The sequence below is a fragment of the Scyliorhinus torazame genome, chromosome 6 (genome assembly GCF_047496885.1).
Source record: "Scyliorhinus torazame isolate Kashiwa2021f chromosome 6, sScyTor2.1, whole genome shotgun sequence".
Classification (NCBI taxonomy): domain Eukaryota; kingdom Metazoa; phylum Chordata; class Chondrichthyes; order Carcharhiniformes; family Scyliorhinidae; genus Scyliorhinus; species Scyliorhinus torazame.
The window spans coordinates 242,922,113-242,937,204 of record NC_092712.1 but is presented as its reverse complement, the minus strand read 5'-3'; the positions used below and the strand labels follow the sequence as shown (position 1 = coordinate 242,937,204).

The 15,092-nt window shown below is 50.3% G+C and overlaps 1 protein-coding gene across 8 annotated transcripts in view; it reads left to right on the top strand.

The window, feature by feature from the left end:
* tbc1d7 (TBC1 domain family, member 7) overlaps positions 1-14,869 on the top strand; it is a 69,130-nt gene extending 54,261 nt beyond the window's left edge. For all 8 annotated transcript variants that reach the window (XM_072509541.1, XM_072509545.1, XM_072509543.1 and 5 more), the window contains exon 8: positions 14,709-14,869. In XM_072509541.1, coding sequence (XP_072365642.1) covers positions 14,709-14,795 — 87 coding nt within the window. In that variant the 3' untranslated portion in view covers positions 14,796-14,869. The remainder of the gene's footprint in view (positions 1-14,708) is intronic.
* Positions 14,870-15,092: the final 223 nt, after the last annotated feature.

Below are 15,092 nucleotides of genomic sequence, written 5' to 3'. Positions count from 1 at the left end.
GAGCTGTGAAGCATTTGTGCTAACCACCATGCTACCGTGCTGCCCCACGATTCCTTGGCAAGGAACACATTCTGCGGTGGGCCAAGAAGGAACGGAGCAGCAAGTGGGAGAATTGTGAGCTGCGCATTTATCAGGACCTGGGTGCGGATTTGGCCAAGAGGCAAGCTGGGTTTCTTCGGGCAAAAACAGCCCTCTTTAAGAAGGGGTGAAGTTCGGGATGTTGTACTCAGCCTGTCTGTGGGTCACACATGAGGAACGGGACTTCTACTTCGAAACACCAGACGAAGTATGGACTTTTATTAAAGAAAAAAGGCTGGCGGCGAACTAAAAGACACGGAAGCCTTGGAAAGTACTGTGGTGGCGATTTGTTGTGCTGGGCTGTATAAGTAGTGTTATGTGTAATAAGGGGCTGTTTTGATGGCTAAAGTTAACTTTGTCTTGCAGGGAGCTGGTTAGAGGGGGGTGGTCTTTGGGGCTGGTTCTGTTTTTGTGTGGGTTTTCTTTCTCAAGTGGCTGTTTCTTCACTGTTTTTTCTGATGTTTGTTTACTGGGGAATGTGATGCTTTTAACATGTTTGTCCAAGTGGGGGGAGAAGGGAGAGAACAATGGGGAGATGGACTGTTTGGTGCCATGGGGCGCTATCAAGTCAGCATGGCTCAGCTGACCCACGGAAGCACACTGGGGGGCGAACAGGTGTTAAGTTGGAGGTTGACTTGGGGGATTGCTGTTGCTAGCGGGGGGGAGAGCTGCTTTGCTGACAGGGAAGGAACTGTTACTAGGGGACAAAGGGGAGGTCGGGAACTGTGAATGCCCGAGGGGGGGCGGGAGAAGGCAGACTGACCTAAAAAGTGTGATGGCTAGTCGGCAGGGTTGGTTGGGGGGGGGTGGGGGGGGGTGCCCAACCAGGTTGATTACATGGAACGTCAGAGGGTTGAATGGGTCAAGAGGGCTCGCGTGTTTGCGCATTTGAGGGGGCTGAAGGCAGACATGGCAATGCTACAAGAGACACCTAAAGGTTATAGACCAGACGAGATTGAGAAGGAGTGGGTTGGCCAAGAATTCCACTCTGGGCTGGGCTCAAAAACCAGGGGGTAGCTTCATCAATAAACTAGTGGCATTCGAGGCAGGGAGAATTGTGTCAGACAAGGGGGTTAAGTACATAATGGTGAGTGGGAAGCTGGAGGGGGTGCGGGTGGTACTCTTAAACATATATGCTCCGAATTGGGACAATGTGGAATTTATGAGGCAGGTGTTAGGTAAGATCCCAGACTTAGAGCCACATAACCTGATTATGGGAGGAGACTTTAACACAGCCATTGATCCGGAATTGGATCGGTCAAAATCCAGGACAGGGAGGAGGCCGGACGCGACAAAGGAATTGAAGGGGTTTATGGAACAGATGGGGGGAATAGACCCATGGAGGTTTGCACGGAGTTTTCTTTTTTCTCACATGTCCACAAGGTATACTCTCGCATTGACATTTTTGATCTGAGCAGGGCGCTAATACCGGGGGTGGTGGATACTGAGTACTCGGCAATCGCAGTGTCGGATCATGCCCCACATTGGGTGGATCTACGGGGTAGTGTGGAGAGAGGACAACCCCCGCTGTGGAGACTGGATGTGGGGTTGCTCGCGGACGAAGCGATCTGTCGGCGGGTTAACAAGTCCACCCAGGCGAGTCGGATGCTGGCGCATCAGCTAAGTAAGAGTGAGGCGGCGAGGGAGATTGGAGGAATCCGGAATATGGGGGGGGGGGGGAAATACGGTGCAGAGTGCGGTTAAAATAAATGAGGTATTTAGAGATTTCTATGGGGATCTGTACAAGTCAGAGCCCCCGGAGGGGGAGAGGGGATGCGGCGGTTCTTAGATCAACTGAGGTTCCCGAGGGTGGAAGAAGAGCTGGTTAAGGGATTGGGGAGCATGCAGGCGGGCAAGGCCCCGGGACCGGATGGGTTCCCGGTTGAATTTTATAGGAAGTATGTGGATCTGTTGGGCCCATTGCTGGTGAGAACCTTCAATGAGGCGAGGGAGGAAGGTACTCTGCCCCTGACAATGTCTTGGGCGCTGAACTCGCTGATTCTCAAGCGGAATTAGGACCCACTGCAGTGCGGTTCGTATAGGCCGATCTCGCTCCTTAATGTAGATGCCAAGTTGCTGGCGAAGGTCCTCACTACGAGGATTGAGGATTGTGTCCCGGGAGTGATACACGAGGACCAGACGGGGTTCGTGAAGGGCAGGCAGTTAAACGCGAATGTGCGGAGGATCCTGAACGTGATTATGATGCCCTCGGTGGGAGGGGAAGCGAAGGGGTGGCGGCTATGGACGCGGAGAAGGCCTTTGATCGGGTGGAGTGGGAGTACTTATGGGAAGTGCTTAGCAGGTTTGGGTTCGGGAAAGGGTTCATAGGGTGGGTCAGGTTGTTATACAGGACCCCGGTGGCGAGCGTGTCTACGAACCGGCGGAGATCGGAATATTTCAGATTGTACCGGGGCCGAGACAGGGGTGTCCCCTTTGCTGTTCGCGCTGGCAATTGAGCCGCTGGCCATGGCATTAAAGGAGTCTAGGAACTGGTTGGTTGGTCCGTGGAGGGATCACCGGGTGTTGTATGCTGATGACCTGTTGTTATATATTGCAGATCCAGTGGAGGGGATGGCGGAGGTCATGCGGATCCTTAGGGAGTTTGGGGACTTCTCGGGCTACAAGCTCAACGTGGGGAAGAGTGAGCTCTTTGTAGTGCAGGAAAGGGGGCCAGGAAAGGGGGCTAGAGGAGCTGCCATTGAAGAGGGCGGTGAGGAGCTTTCGGTACCTGGGTATCCAGGTAGCTAGGAGCTGGGTGCCCTGCATAAACTTAATTTGACATGGTTGGTGGACCAGATAGAGGAAGACTTTAGGATATGGGTTGTGTTGCTACTTTCCCTGGCGGGTAGGGTGCAGTCGGTCAAGATGACGGTCCTCCCGAGGTTCTGGTTCGTGTTCCAGTGCCTGCCCATCCTAATCCCCAAGGCTTTTTTCAAGCGGGTAAGCAGGAGTATTATGGGGTTTGTATGGGCGAGCAAGACCCCGAGGGTGAGGAGGGTGTTTCTGGAGCGCAGTCGGGACAGGGGCGGGCTGGCGCTGCCGAATCTGTGTGGTTATCATTGGGCAGCGAATGTGGCGATGATTCGTAAATGGGTAATGGAGGGAGAGGGGGAGGCGTGGAAGAGGCTAGAGGCGGCGTCTTGTGTGGGTACTAGCTTGGGGGCACTGGTGATGGCACCGTTGCCGCTACCGCCGATGCAGTACACCACGAGCCCAGTGGTGGCGGCGACATTGAAGATCTGGGGGCAGTGGAGGCGACATAGGGGTGAGGTGGGGGCCTCAATTTGGTCCCCGATACGGGATTATCATAGATTATCATAGAATTTACAGTGCAGAAGGAGGCCATTCGGCCCATCGAGTCTGCACCGGCTCTTGGAACGAGCACCCTACCCAAGGTCAACACCTCCACCCTATCCCCACAACCCAGCAACCCCACATAACACTAAGGGCAATTTTGGACACCAATGGCAATTTATCACAGCCAATCCACCTAACCTGCACATCTTTGGACTGTGGGAGGAAACCGGAGCACCCGGAGGAAACCCACGCACACACAGGGAGGACGTGCAGACTCCGCACAGACAGTGACCCAAGCCAGAATCGAACCTGGGACCCTGGAGCTGTGAAGCAATTGTGCTATCCACAATGCTACAGATAATCATAGGTTTGTGCCGGGCAGGATGGATGGGGGGTTCCTAAGTTGTCTTCGGGCAGGAATTAAAGGAATGGGGGACCTGTTCATAGATGGGACTTTTGCTAGCCTGGAGGAGAAATTTGGGTTGCCTCCCGGAAACGCTTTTAGATATATGCAAGTGAGGACGTTTGTGAGACGGCAGGTGAGGGAATTTCCGCTACTACCAGCACGAAAGATTCAGGACAGGGTGATTTCGGGTGTATGTGTTGGAGAAGGCAAGGTCTCGGCGATTTATCAGGAGCTGCAGGAAGTGGAGGAGGCCTCGGTGGAGGAGTTGAAGGGCAAGTGGGAGGAGGAGCTCGGGGAGGAGCTGGATGAGGGTCTGTGGGCTGATGCCCTGGGCAGGGTTAATTCCTCCTCCTCATGCGCCAGGCTCCGTCTAATACAGTTCAAAGTAGTACGTAGGGTGCATATGACAGGGGCGACGATGAGTAGGTTTTTTGGGGTGGAGGACAGATGTGTGAGATGTTCGGGGAGCCCAGCGAATCTCGCCCATATGTTCTGGACTTGCCCAGCGCTGGAGGGGTTCTGGGGGGGCTTTACAAGGGCTATGTCCAAAGTTGTGAACACCCGGGTCAAGCCGAGCTGGGGGCTGGCACTATTTGTGGTATCAGACGAGCCAGGAGTGCAGGAGCCGAAAACGGCTGGAGTTCTGGCCTTTGCGTCCCTGGTAGCCCGGCGGAGGATGGCAGGGTTCATTAAGTTGGAGAGGATAAAGTTTGCCTTGCGGGGTTCCGTGCAGGGGTTCTCCAGGCGGTGGCAACTGTTCCTAGACTTTCTCGCGGAACGCTAGGTGGAGGTCGAAACAGCAGCAACCCGGGGGGGGGGGGGGGGGCGGTTTGGTTTATGTTTTTGTTAAAAGGGGTCGTTTTCCCCACTTCTGTATTTATTGGTTAAATGGGGTTAATGTATCCTTGTTTGGTTTCCTATGTACAATTTTGTTTTTCTTTCTTTCTGGAGTGTTTTGTTGAAAATTTTGAATAAACATGTTTTTTTTTAAAAACATAGTCCATCCAGAACTACCTGGAAACAAATGATACAGGGGAGGTATCTGCTGCGACGGTTTGGGAAGCTTTGAAGGCAGTGGTCAGAGGGGAATTAATCTCGATACAAGCCCACAGAGAAAAGGCAGAATGGGCTGAGAGGGATAGGTTAGTGGAGGAGGTGGACAGGAAATACTCGGAGGCCCCGGACGCAGGCCTACTGAGGGAGCGGCGGAGGTTATAGGCGGAGTGTGGGCTGTTGACTACAGGGAAAGCAGTGGAACAGTTGAGGAAGGCAAGGGGGGCGATTTATGAGTACGGGGAAAAGGCAAGCAGAATGTTAGCGCACCAGCTCAGGAAAAGAGGCGGCCAGGGAGATAGGTAAAGTAAAGAGTAGAGGCGGGAATACTGTACTGGACCCAGCAGGGGTGAACGAGGTGTTCAAGGACTTTTACAGTAAATTATATGAGTCGGAACCCCCAGCTGGGGTGGAGGGGATGAGACAGTTTTTGTATCAGTTGAGGTTTCCGAGGGTAGATGAGGATCTGGTGGAAGGGCTGGGATCCCCAATTGAGATTGAGGAAATAATCGAGGGGCTGCAGGGCATGCAGTCGGGCAAGGCCCCGGGGCCTGACGGCTACCTGGTGGAATTCTATAAGAGGTTTTCAGAGATATTGAGCCCACTGTTGCTGAGGGCATTTAATGAAGCAAGAGAGAAGTCTGTCCACCCCCCAACAATGTCGCAGACCTCGATTTCATTGATCCTGAAACGGGAGAAGGATCCGGAGCAATGCGGGTCATACAGGCCAATTTCTCTACTGAAGAAAAACTGCTGGCTAAGATACTGGCCACGAGGATAGAGGACTGTGTCCCGGGTGTGATAGGGGAAGACCAGACGGAAATTGTAAAGGGCAGGCAACTCGAGGCCAATGTTTGAAGGCTTTTAAATGTGATTATGATGCCCTCAGAAGGAGAGTAGGTGGAGGTGGTGATAGCGATGGATGCGGAGAAAGCTTTTGATCGGGTGGAGTGGAATTACCTGTGGGAGGTGCTGGGAAGGTTTGGGTTTGGTGAGGGCTTTATTGACTGGGTTAGGTTGCTCTATCAGGCACCAGTAGCGAGTGTGCGTACAAATCGGCTGAGGCCAGGGTACTTTAAACTTCACCGAGGGACGATGCAAGGGTGCCCCCACTTCCCGTTACTGTTTTCTCTGGCCATAGAGCCATTGGCCATGGCGTTAAGAGCCTCTAGGAACTGGAAAGGGCTGGTTCGGCGGGGGGGGGGGGAGCACCGGGTCTCTCTTTACGCAGGTGACCTGCTCTTATTTATTTCAGCCCCGTTGGAGGGGATGGGGGAAGTAACGCGAATCCTGGGGGAATTTGGCAAGTATTCGGGGTATAAATTGAACATAGGGAAAAACGAGATGTTCGCGATCCAGGCAAGAGGACAGGAGAAGAGACTGGGAGAGCCGCCGCTTAGAATGGTAGGAAAGAGATTTCAGTATCTGGGAATCCAGTGGCCGGGAATGGGAGGCACTGCACAAGTTAAACCTATCCCGGTTGGTAGAACAAATGCAAGGGAACTTTAAGAGATGGGACATGCTCCCGCTGTCACTGGCGGCGAGGGTACAGACTGTGAAAATGACGGTCCTCTCCAGATTTCTGTTTGTCTTTCAGTGCCTCCCCTTCTTCATCCCAAAGGCCTTTTTCAAGCGGGTGAATAAGGTTATTTCGGGCTTCGTGTAAAACCCCGCGAGTGAAGAAAGTGTTGCTGGAGCGCAGTCGGGGGGGAGGGTGGGTTAGCGCTGCCGAACTTCTGCAACTACTATTGGGCGGCTAATATAGCCATGATTAGGAAGTGGGCCGTGAGGGGGGGGGGCGTCGGTGTGGGAGCGGATGGAGGCGGCATCATGCAAAGACACAACTTTGGGAGCACTGATAGCGGCACCTCTTCCGTTCTCGCTGGCCCGATACTCCACAAGTCCGGTGGTGGTGGCGGCTCTGAGAATCTGGGGGCAACGGAGGAGATATAAGAGAGTAGAGGGAGCATCGGTTTTTACCCCGATTTATAATAATCATCGGTTTGTACCGGATAGGCTGGATGGTTGGTTCCGGAGGCGGCAAAGGGCAGGAATTGGAAGGGGGATCTATTTATCGACGGGAGCTTCCCCAGCTTGAAAGACTTGGAGGATAAATTTAAATTGCCAGCAGGGAATGGGTGCGAGACTTCCTGAGAAAGCAGGTTCCGGCCTTTCCGCTGCTGCCGCCACGCGGGATACAGGATAGAGTAGTCTCCAGTACCTGGGTGGGAGAGGGGAAGGTATCGGATATTTACCAGGAGCTTTCGGAGGCGGAGGAAACTCCGGTGGACGACCTTAAGGGCAAGTGGGAGGACAAGCTAGGAGGAGAGATAGAGGGTGGTCTGTGGGCGGATGCCCTAAGCAGGGTTAATACATCCTCATCATGTGCCAGGCTTAGCCTGATACAATTTAAGCTAGTCCACATGACAGTGTCTAGGATGAGCAAGTTTTTCGGGGTAGAGGACAGGTGTGCAAGCCCAGCAAATCATGTTCACATGTTTTGGGCATGCCCGAAGCTTAGAGGGTTCTGGCAGGGTTTTGCTAAGGCAATGTCCACGGTACTAAAAACACGGGTGGTGCCGAGTCCGGAGGTAGCGATCTTTGAAGTGTCGGAAGAGCCGGGGGTTCAGGGGGTGAAAGAGGCTGACGTCTTGGCCTTTGCCTCCCTGGTAGCCCGGAGACGGATCTTGTTCATGTGGAGGGACTCAAAGTCCCCGAGTGTAGAGACCTGGGTTAGTGACATGGCTGGGTTTCTCAGTCTCGAGAAGATAGAGTTCGCCTTAAGAGGGTCAATGGTTGGGTTGATGAACAGCCGTTCTTCGACTTTCTCGGGGAAAATTAAAATGTCAGCAGAAGCAGAATTCCAAAGCGGGGGTGGGGGGGGAGAAAAAGAGGGCCGGACTGTTGTTTTATGGTTGGGGTGTGTGAAGATTGTGATGGGGCGGAAATGTTTATAATACCATGTTTATGTCATTGTTATTATTATAAAAACTTTCAAATACCTCAATAAAAATTTTTTTTTTTTAAACTAAGATGACTGACCTCCAATAACCACAACCATAGAACATAGAACATTACAGCGCAGTACAGGCCCTTCGGCCCTCGATGTTGCGCCGACCTGTGAAACCACTCTAAAACCCATCTACACTATTCCCTTATCGTCCATATGTCTATCCAATGACCATTTGAATTCCCTTAGTGTTGGCGAGTCCACTGTTGCAGGCAGGGCATTCCACGCCCTTACTACTCGCGGAGTAAAGAACCTACCTCTGACATCTGTCCTATATCTATCTCCCCTCAATTTAAAGCTATGACCCCTTGTGCTAGACATCACCATCCAAGGTAAAAGGCTCTCACTGTCCACCCTATCTAATCCTCTGATCATCTTGTATGCCTCAATTAAGTCACCTCTTAACCTTGTTCTCCCTAATGAAAACAGCCTCAAGTCCCTCAGCCTTCCCTCATATGATCTTCCCTCCATACCAGGCAACATTCAGGTAAATCTCCTCTGCACCCTTTCCAATGTTTCCACATCCTTCCTATAATGCGGCGACCAGAATTGCACGCAATACTCCAATTGCGGCCGCACCAGAGTTTTGTACAGCTGCAACATGACCTCATGGCTCCGAAACTCAATCCCTCTACCAATAAAAGCTAACACACCGTACGCCTTCTTAACAACCCTCTCAACCTGGGTGGCAACTTTCAGGGATCTATGTACATGGACACCGAGATCTCTCTGCTCATCCACATTACCAAGAATCTTACCATTAGCCCAGTACTCTGTCTTCCTGTTATTCCTTCCAAAATGAATCACCTCACACTTTTCTGCATTAAACTCCCATTTTCCACCTCTCAGCCCAGCTCTGCAGCTTATCTATGTCCCTCTGTAACTTGTAACATCCTTCCGCACTGTCCACAACTCCACCGACTTTAGTGTCATCTGCAAATTTACCCATCCATCCTTCTACGCCGTCCTCCAGGTCATTTATAAAAATGACAAACAGCAGTGGCCCCAAAACAGATCCTTGTGGTACACCACTAGTAACTGGACTCCAGGTTGAACATTTCCCATCATCCACCACCCTTTGTCTTCTTCCAGCTAGCCAATTTCTGATCCAAATTTCTAAATCACCCTGAATCCCATGCCTCCGGATTTTCTGCAGTAGCCTACCGTGGGGACCTTATCAAACGCTTTACTGAAATCCATATACACCACATCAACTGCTTTACCCTCATCCACCTGTTTGATCACCTTCTCAAAGAACTCAATAAGGTTTGTGAGACACGACCTACCCTTCACAAAACCGTGTTGATTATCTCTAATCAAATTATTCCTTTAGTGATGATTATACATCCTATCTCTTATAAACCTTTCCAAGACTTTGCCCACAACAGAAGTAAGGCTCACTGGTCTATAGTTACCGGGGTTGTCTCTACTCCCCTTCTTGAACAAGGGGACAACATTTGCTATCCTCCAGTCTTCTGGCACTATTCCTGTAGACAAAGATGACTTAACGATCAAAGCCAAAGGCTCAGCAATCTCCTCCCCAGCTTCCCAGAGAATCCTAGGATAAATCCCGTCCGGCCCAGGGGACTTATCTATTTTCACACTTTCCTACCATCTTCCTTTGTACTATCTTCTCCATGCATCCTCTCTACTGATTCCCACTGACTCCAGTTTTGCTAGGGCACCTTGATGCCATACTCAAGTCAAATGCTGTCTTGATGTCAAAGGCAGTCACTCTCAGCTCACCTTTGGGGTTCAGCTCTTCTGTTCATGCTTTAGCCAAAGCTATAATGCGGTCAGGAGCTGAGTGACCCTGGCAGAACCCAAACTGAGCGTCAGTGAGCAGGGTGTTGCTGAGCAAGTGCCACTTGAAAGTACTGTTAATGACCTCTTACATCATTTTGCTGATGATGGGGAGTAGACTGATGGGATAGTATTCGGCCAGGTTGGATTTGTCCTGCTTTCTGTGAACAGGCAATACTACATTGCCGGACAGATGGCACTGAAAGAGCTGTGCTTAGAACAGCTTGGCTAAGATCTCTGGAGCACAAATCTTTAGTGCTATTGCCGGAATATTATCCGAGCCCAAAGCCTTTGCAGTATCTAGTGCCTTCAGCTGTTTCTTGCTAACTGGTATGTGTGGTGCTGGGACCTCAGAAGGACGCTGAATTGGACTATCTAAAGATTGTTACAAATGCTTCATTCTTATTTTTGACGCTGATGTGCTGGTCTCCTCTATCATTAAGGATGAGGATATTTGTGGAGACTTCTCCTCCATATTCAGCCCCATCACTCTACTTCCATCAGCAAAGTGATGTAAAGTGTCCTCGACAGCACTATCGACAGCCGAATGCTATGCCGGGCAAAGCCTCCTTTGCAGCTGGCGGTTTCCTCACTGCTTTTTCTGTCCATTGTGCCACGCTACCTATTTTGGGGAAATTTCCATCCAATAGCTACAAAGATAAGTTGGAGCCTGGGAATTCTACGACAAGTGGCTCACCACCTGACTCCCAGAAGTCTGACCACCATCTATCTACATAACACAAGTGAGTGTGATGGAATACCTTCTACCCACCTGGATGAGTGCAGCTGCAGAAACACATCAAGTCGCTTGACACCATCCAGGACAAAGCAGCACACGCGATCGGCATCCCATCCACCACCTTAATCGTTCACTCCCTCCACTATTGATGCACAGTGGCAGTAGTGTATATCATCTATAAGGTACAGTGCTACCAAGGCTCCTTTGATAGCACCTTCAAAACCCACGATCTGTACCATCTGGAAGGACAAGTGAAGCAGATGGATAGGAATACCACCAGCGGCGAGTCATGCACTATCCTGAATTGGAAATACATTGCTGTTCACTTACTGTCACTGGGTCAAAATCTTGGAACCCTCTTTGGGTGTACCTGCACCATATAGACTGCAGCGGTACAAAAAGGCCACTACCTTGAGGACAATTCGAGATGGGCAATAAATGCTGGCCTAATTAGCAATCCCAATCATCCATGAATGAATTAGAAAAATGTGTGCTTTTTGTTTTTTTTAAATCATTGAAGTCTGTGCTAAACTAATGTGGCAGGGGGATGGGAACCCACCAGGTCGGAGAATCGCCGGGGGCTGGCATGAATCCCGCCCCCGCCGTGCCCCGAATTCTCCGCCACCAGAGATTCGGTGGGGGCAGGATTCGCGCCGCGCCAGTCGGCGGGTCCACCCCCGCGATTCTCCAGTCCGCGATGGGCCGAAGTCCCGTCGCTGTCAACCCACGCCAGCCGGCGTGGATTGAACCACCTTTCGAACGGCGGGACAAGGTGGCGCGGGCGGGCTCCGGGGTCTTGGTTTGGGGGGGGGGGGGCGCGGGGCGATCTGGCCCCGGGGGTGCCCCCACGGTGGCCTGGCCCGCGATCTGGGCCCACCGATCCGCGGGCGGGCCTGTGCCGTGGGGGCACTCTTTTCCTTCTGCCTTCGCCATGGTCTTCACTGTGGCGGAGGGGGAAGAGACCACTGCGCATGCGCGGGGCTGCTGTGAGCGGCCGCTGACGCTCCCGCGCATGCGTCGTACGGCAAAGTCATTTCCGCGCCAGCTGGCGGGGCGCCAAAGGCCTTTCCCGCCAGGCAGCGGGGCAGATATCATTCCGGCGCAGGCCTAGCCGTCCCCTCAAGATGCGGAGAATTCCGCACCTTTGGGGCGGCGCGATGCCGGACTGATTCGCGCAGGTTTTAGACGCGGTCGGCGGACTTCACGCCAATTGCGGACAATCCCGCCCCAGATTAGGAAGTTTCCCGCCCCAGATTAGGAAGTTAGAGGTCAGTAAAGAGACAGCAACTAAAGCCAGTAAGGTACTAGATAATAAATTCAATGTGACTAAGGGGAAGAATAGACAGGGAAGAGATGATGAACGCAAAGGGGCAGGTGGTCTGAGGTGCATTTGTTTCAATGCGAGAAGTGTAGCAGGTAAGGCAGATGAATTTAGGGCTTGGATTAGTACCTGGGAATATGATGTTTTGGTATTACTGAGAATTGGTTGAGGGAAGGGCAAGACTGGCAACTAAATATCCCAGGGTATGGATGCTTCAGGAGGGATAGAGAGGGAGGTAAAAGGAGTTGCATTACTGGTCAGAGATGATATCACAGCTGTGATTAAGGAGGGCAAGCTCGAGGATTCGAGCACTGAGGCAATATGGGTAGAGCTAAGAAATAGGAAGGGTGCAGTAACATTGTTGGGACTTTACTACAGGCCTCCCAAAAGCGAGCGTGAAGTAGAGATACAAATATGTAGACAGATTATAGAAAAATGTAGGATCAATAGGGTGGCCGTGATGGGAGATTTTAACTTCCCCAACATTGAATGGGACTCGTGTAGTGTTGGAGGCGTAGATGGAGCAGAATTTGTAAGGAGCATCCAGGAGAGATTTTTAGAGCAGTATGTAAATAGGCTAACTCGGGAAGGGGCCATACTGGACCTGGTATTGGGGAATGATCCTGGGCAGGTGGTTGAAGTTTCAGTCGGTGATTACTTTGGGAATAGCAATCACAATTCTGTAAGTTTTAGAATACTCATAGGCAAAGACGAGAGTGGTCCTAAAGGAAGAGTGCTAAATTGGGAAAAGGCCAAGTATAACAAAATTCGGCAGGAGCTAGGGAATGTGGATTGGGAGCAGCTCTTTTAAGGGTAAATCCACATTTGAAATGTGGGAGTCTTTTAAGGAAAGGTTAATTAGAGTGCAGGACAGACATGTCCCTTTGAAAATGAGGGATAGAAATGGCAAGATTAGGGAACCACGGATGACGGGTGGAATTGTGAGACTAGCTAAGATGAAAAAGGAAGCATACAGAAGATCTAGGCGACTTAAAACTGATGAAGCTTTGGAGGAATATCGGGAAAGTAGGACAAATCTCAAACTCGCAATAAAGAGGGCTAAAAGGGGTCATGAAATATCTTTGGCTGACAGGGTTAAGGAAAATCCCAAAGCAAGAGGGTAACTAGAGAAAGGATTGGCCCACTCAAAGACAAAAGAGGGAATTTAAACGTGGAGTCAGAGGAAATGGGTGAGATTCTTAATGAGTACTTTGCATCGGTATTCACCAAGGAGAGGGACATGACGGATGCTTGAGGCTAAGGATGGATGTTTAAATACTCTAGGTCAAGTCGGCATAAGGAAGGGGAAGTTTTGGGTATTCTATAAGGCATTAAGGTGGACAAGTCCCCAGGTCCGGATGGGATCTATCCCAGGTTACTGAGGGAAGCGAGGGACGAAATAGCTGGGGCCTTAACAGATATCTTTGCAGCATCCTTGAGCACGGGTGAGGTCTCAGACGGAGGACTGGAGAATTGCTAATGTTGACCCTCTGTTTAAGAAGGGTAGCCGGGATAATCCAGGGAATTATAGACCTGTGACCTTGACATCAGTGGTTGGCAAACTGTTGGAGAAGATACTGAGGGGTAGGATCTATTCACATTTGGAAGAAAATAGACTTATCAGTGATAGGCAGCATGGTTTTGTGCAGGGAAGGTCATGTCTTACAAACCTAATAGAATTCTTTGTGGAAGTGACTAAGTTAATTGATATGGGAAGGGCTGTAGATGTCATATATATTGACTTCAGTAAAGTGTTTGATAAAGTTTCCCATGGCAGGTTGATGGAAAAAGTGAAGTCATATGGGGTTCAGGGTGTACTAGCTAGATGGATAAAGAACTGGCTGGGCAACAGGAGACAGAGTAGTGGTGGAAGGGAGTGTCTCAAAATGGAGAAAGGTGACTAGTGATGTTCCACAGGGATCCGTGCTCGGACCACTGTTGTTTGTGATATACATAAATGATCTGGACGAAGGTATAGGTGGTCTGATTAGCAAGTTTGGTGGATTACTAAGATTGGTGGAGTTGCAGATAGCGAGGAGGACTGTCAGAGAATACAGCAAAATATAGATAGATTGGAGAGTTGGGCAGAGAAATGGCAGATGGAGTTCAATCCAGGCAAATGCGAGGTGATGCATTTTGGAAGATCTAATTCAAGAGCGGACTATACGGCCAATGGAAGGGTCCTGGGGAAAATTGATGTACAGAGAGATCTGGGAGTTCAGGTCCATTGTACCCTGAAGGTGGCAACGCAGGTCGATAGAGTGGTCAAGAAGGCATGCTTGCCTTCATCGGACGGGGTATTGAGTACAAGAGTCGGCAGGTCATGTTACAGTTGTATAGGACTTTGGTTAGGCCACATTTGGAATACTGCGTGCAGTTCTGGTCGCCACATTACCAGAAGGATGTGGATGCTTTAGAGAGGGTGCAGAGGAGGTTCACCAGGATCTTGCCTGGTATGGAGGGTGCTAGCTATGAAGAAAGGTTGAGTAGATTAGGATTGTTTTCGTTGGAAAGACGGAGGTTAAGGGGGGACCTGATTGAGGTCTATAAAATTATGAGAGGTATGGACAGGGTGGATAGCAACAAGCTTTTTCCAAGAGTGGGGGTGTCAATTACAAGGGGTCACGATTTCAAGGTGAGAGGGGGAAATAAGGGAGATGTGCGTGGGAAGTTTTGTACGCAGAGGGTGGTGGGTGCCTGGAACGCTTTGCCAGCAGAGGTGGTAGAGGTGGGCACGATAGCATCATTTAAGATGCATCTAGACAGATATATGAATGGGCGGGGAACAGAGAGAAGTAGACCCTTGGAAAATAGGTGACAGGTTTAGATAAAGGAATTGGATCAGCGCAGGCTGGGAGGGCCGCAGTGCCTGTTCCTGTGCTGTAATTTTCTTTGTTCTTTGTGCTGTTGTAATATCAAAGAAATAATTGGAAATTACTGAGCTAATTAATATTGTTTTGTTGCCTCATTATGACATTGCATTATTTGTCTGTTCCTTTAGATTCCACAGGAAAATACAGATGCCATCATCAGCAAGGCCATTGACTTATGGCACAAGCATGTTGGAACGCCTGTGCACTCTGTGTAATTAAAAATTGAATGAAATTGATGTACTGATGAATGTCTTCTATTTAATAATTTATTAAATAATTTTGCACAAAATTTGAGTATTTTATTTTCAGTGAACTGGGCAATGCTTTGGCAAAAGCAAAATACTGCAGATGTTGGACATCTGAAATAAAAGCACAAATTGCTTAAAATACCAAGCAGATTTTGCAGTATCTGTGGAGAGTGAAACAAGACGGCACGGTGACACAGTGGTTACACTGCTGCCTCACAGCGCCAAGGACCCGGGTTGAATTTCAGCCTTGGCTGACTGGCTGTG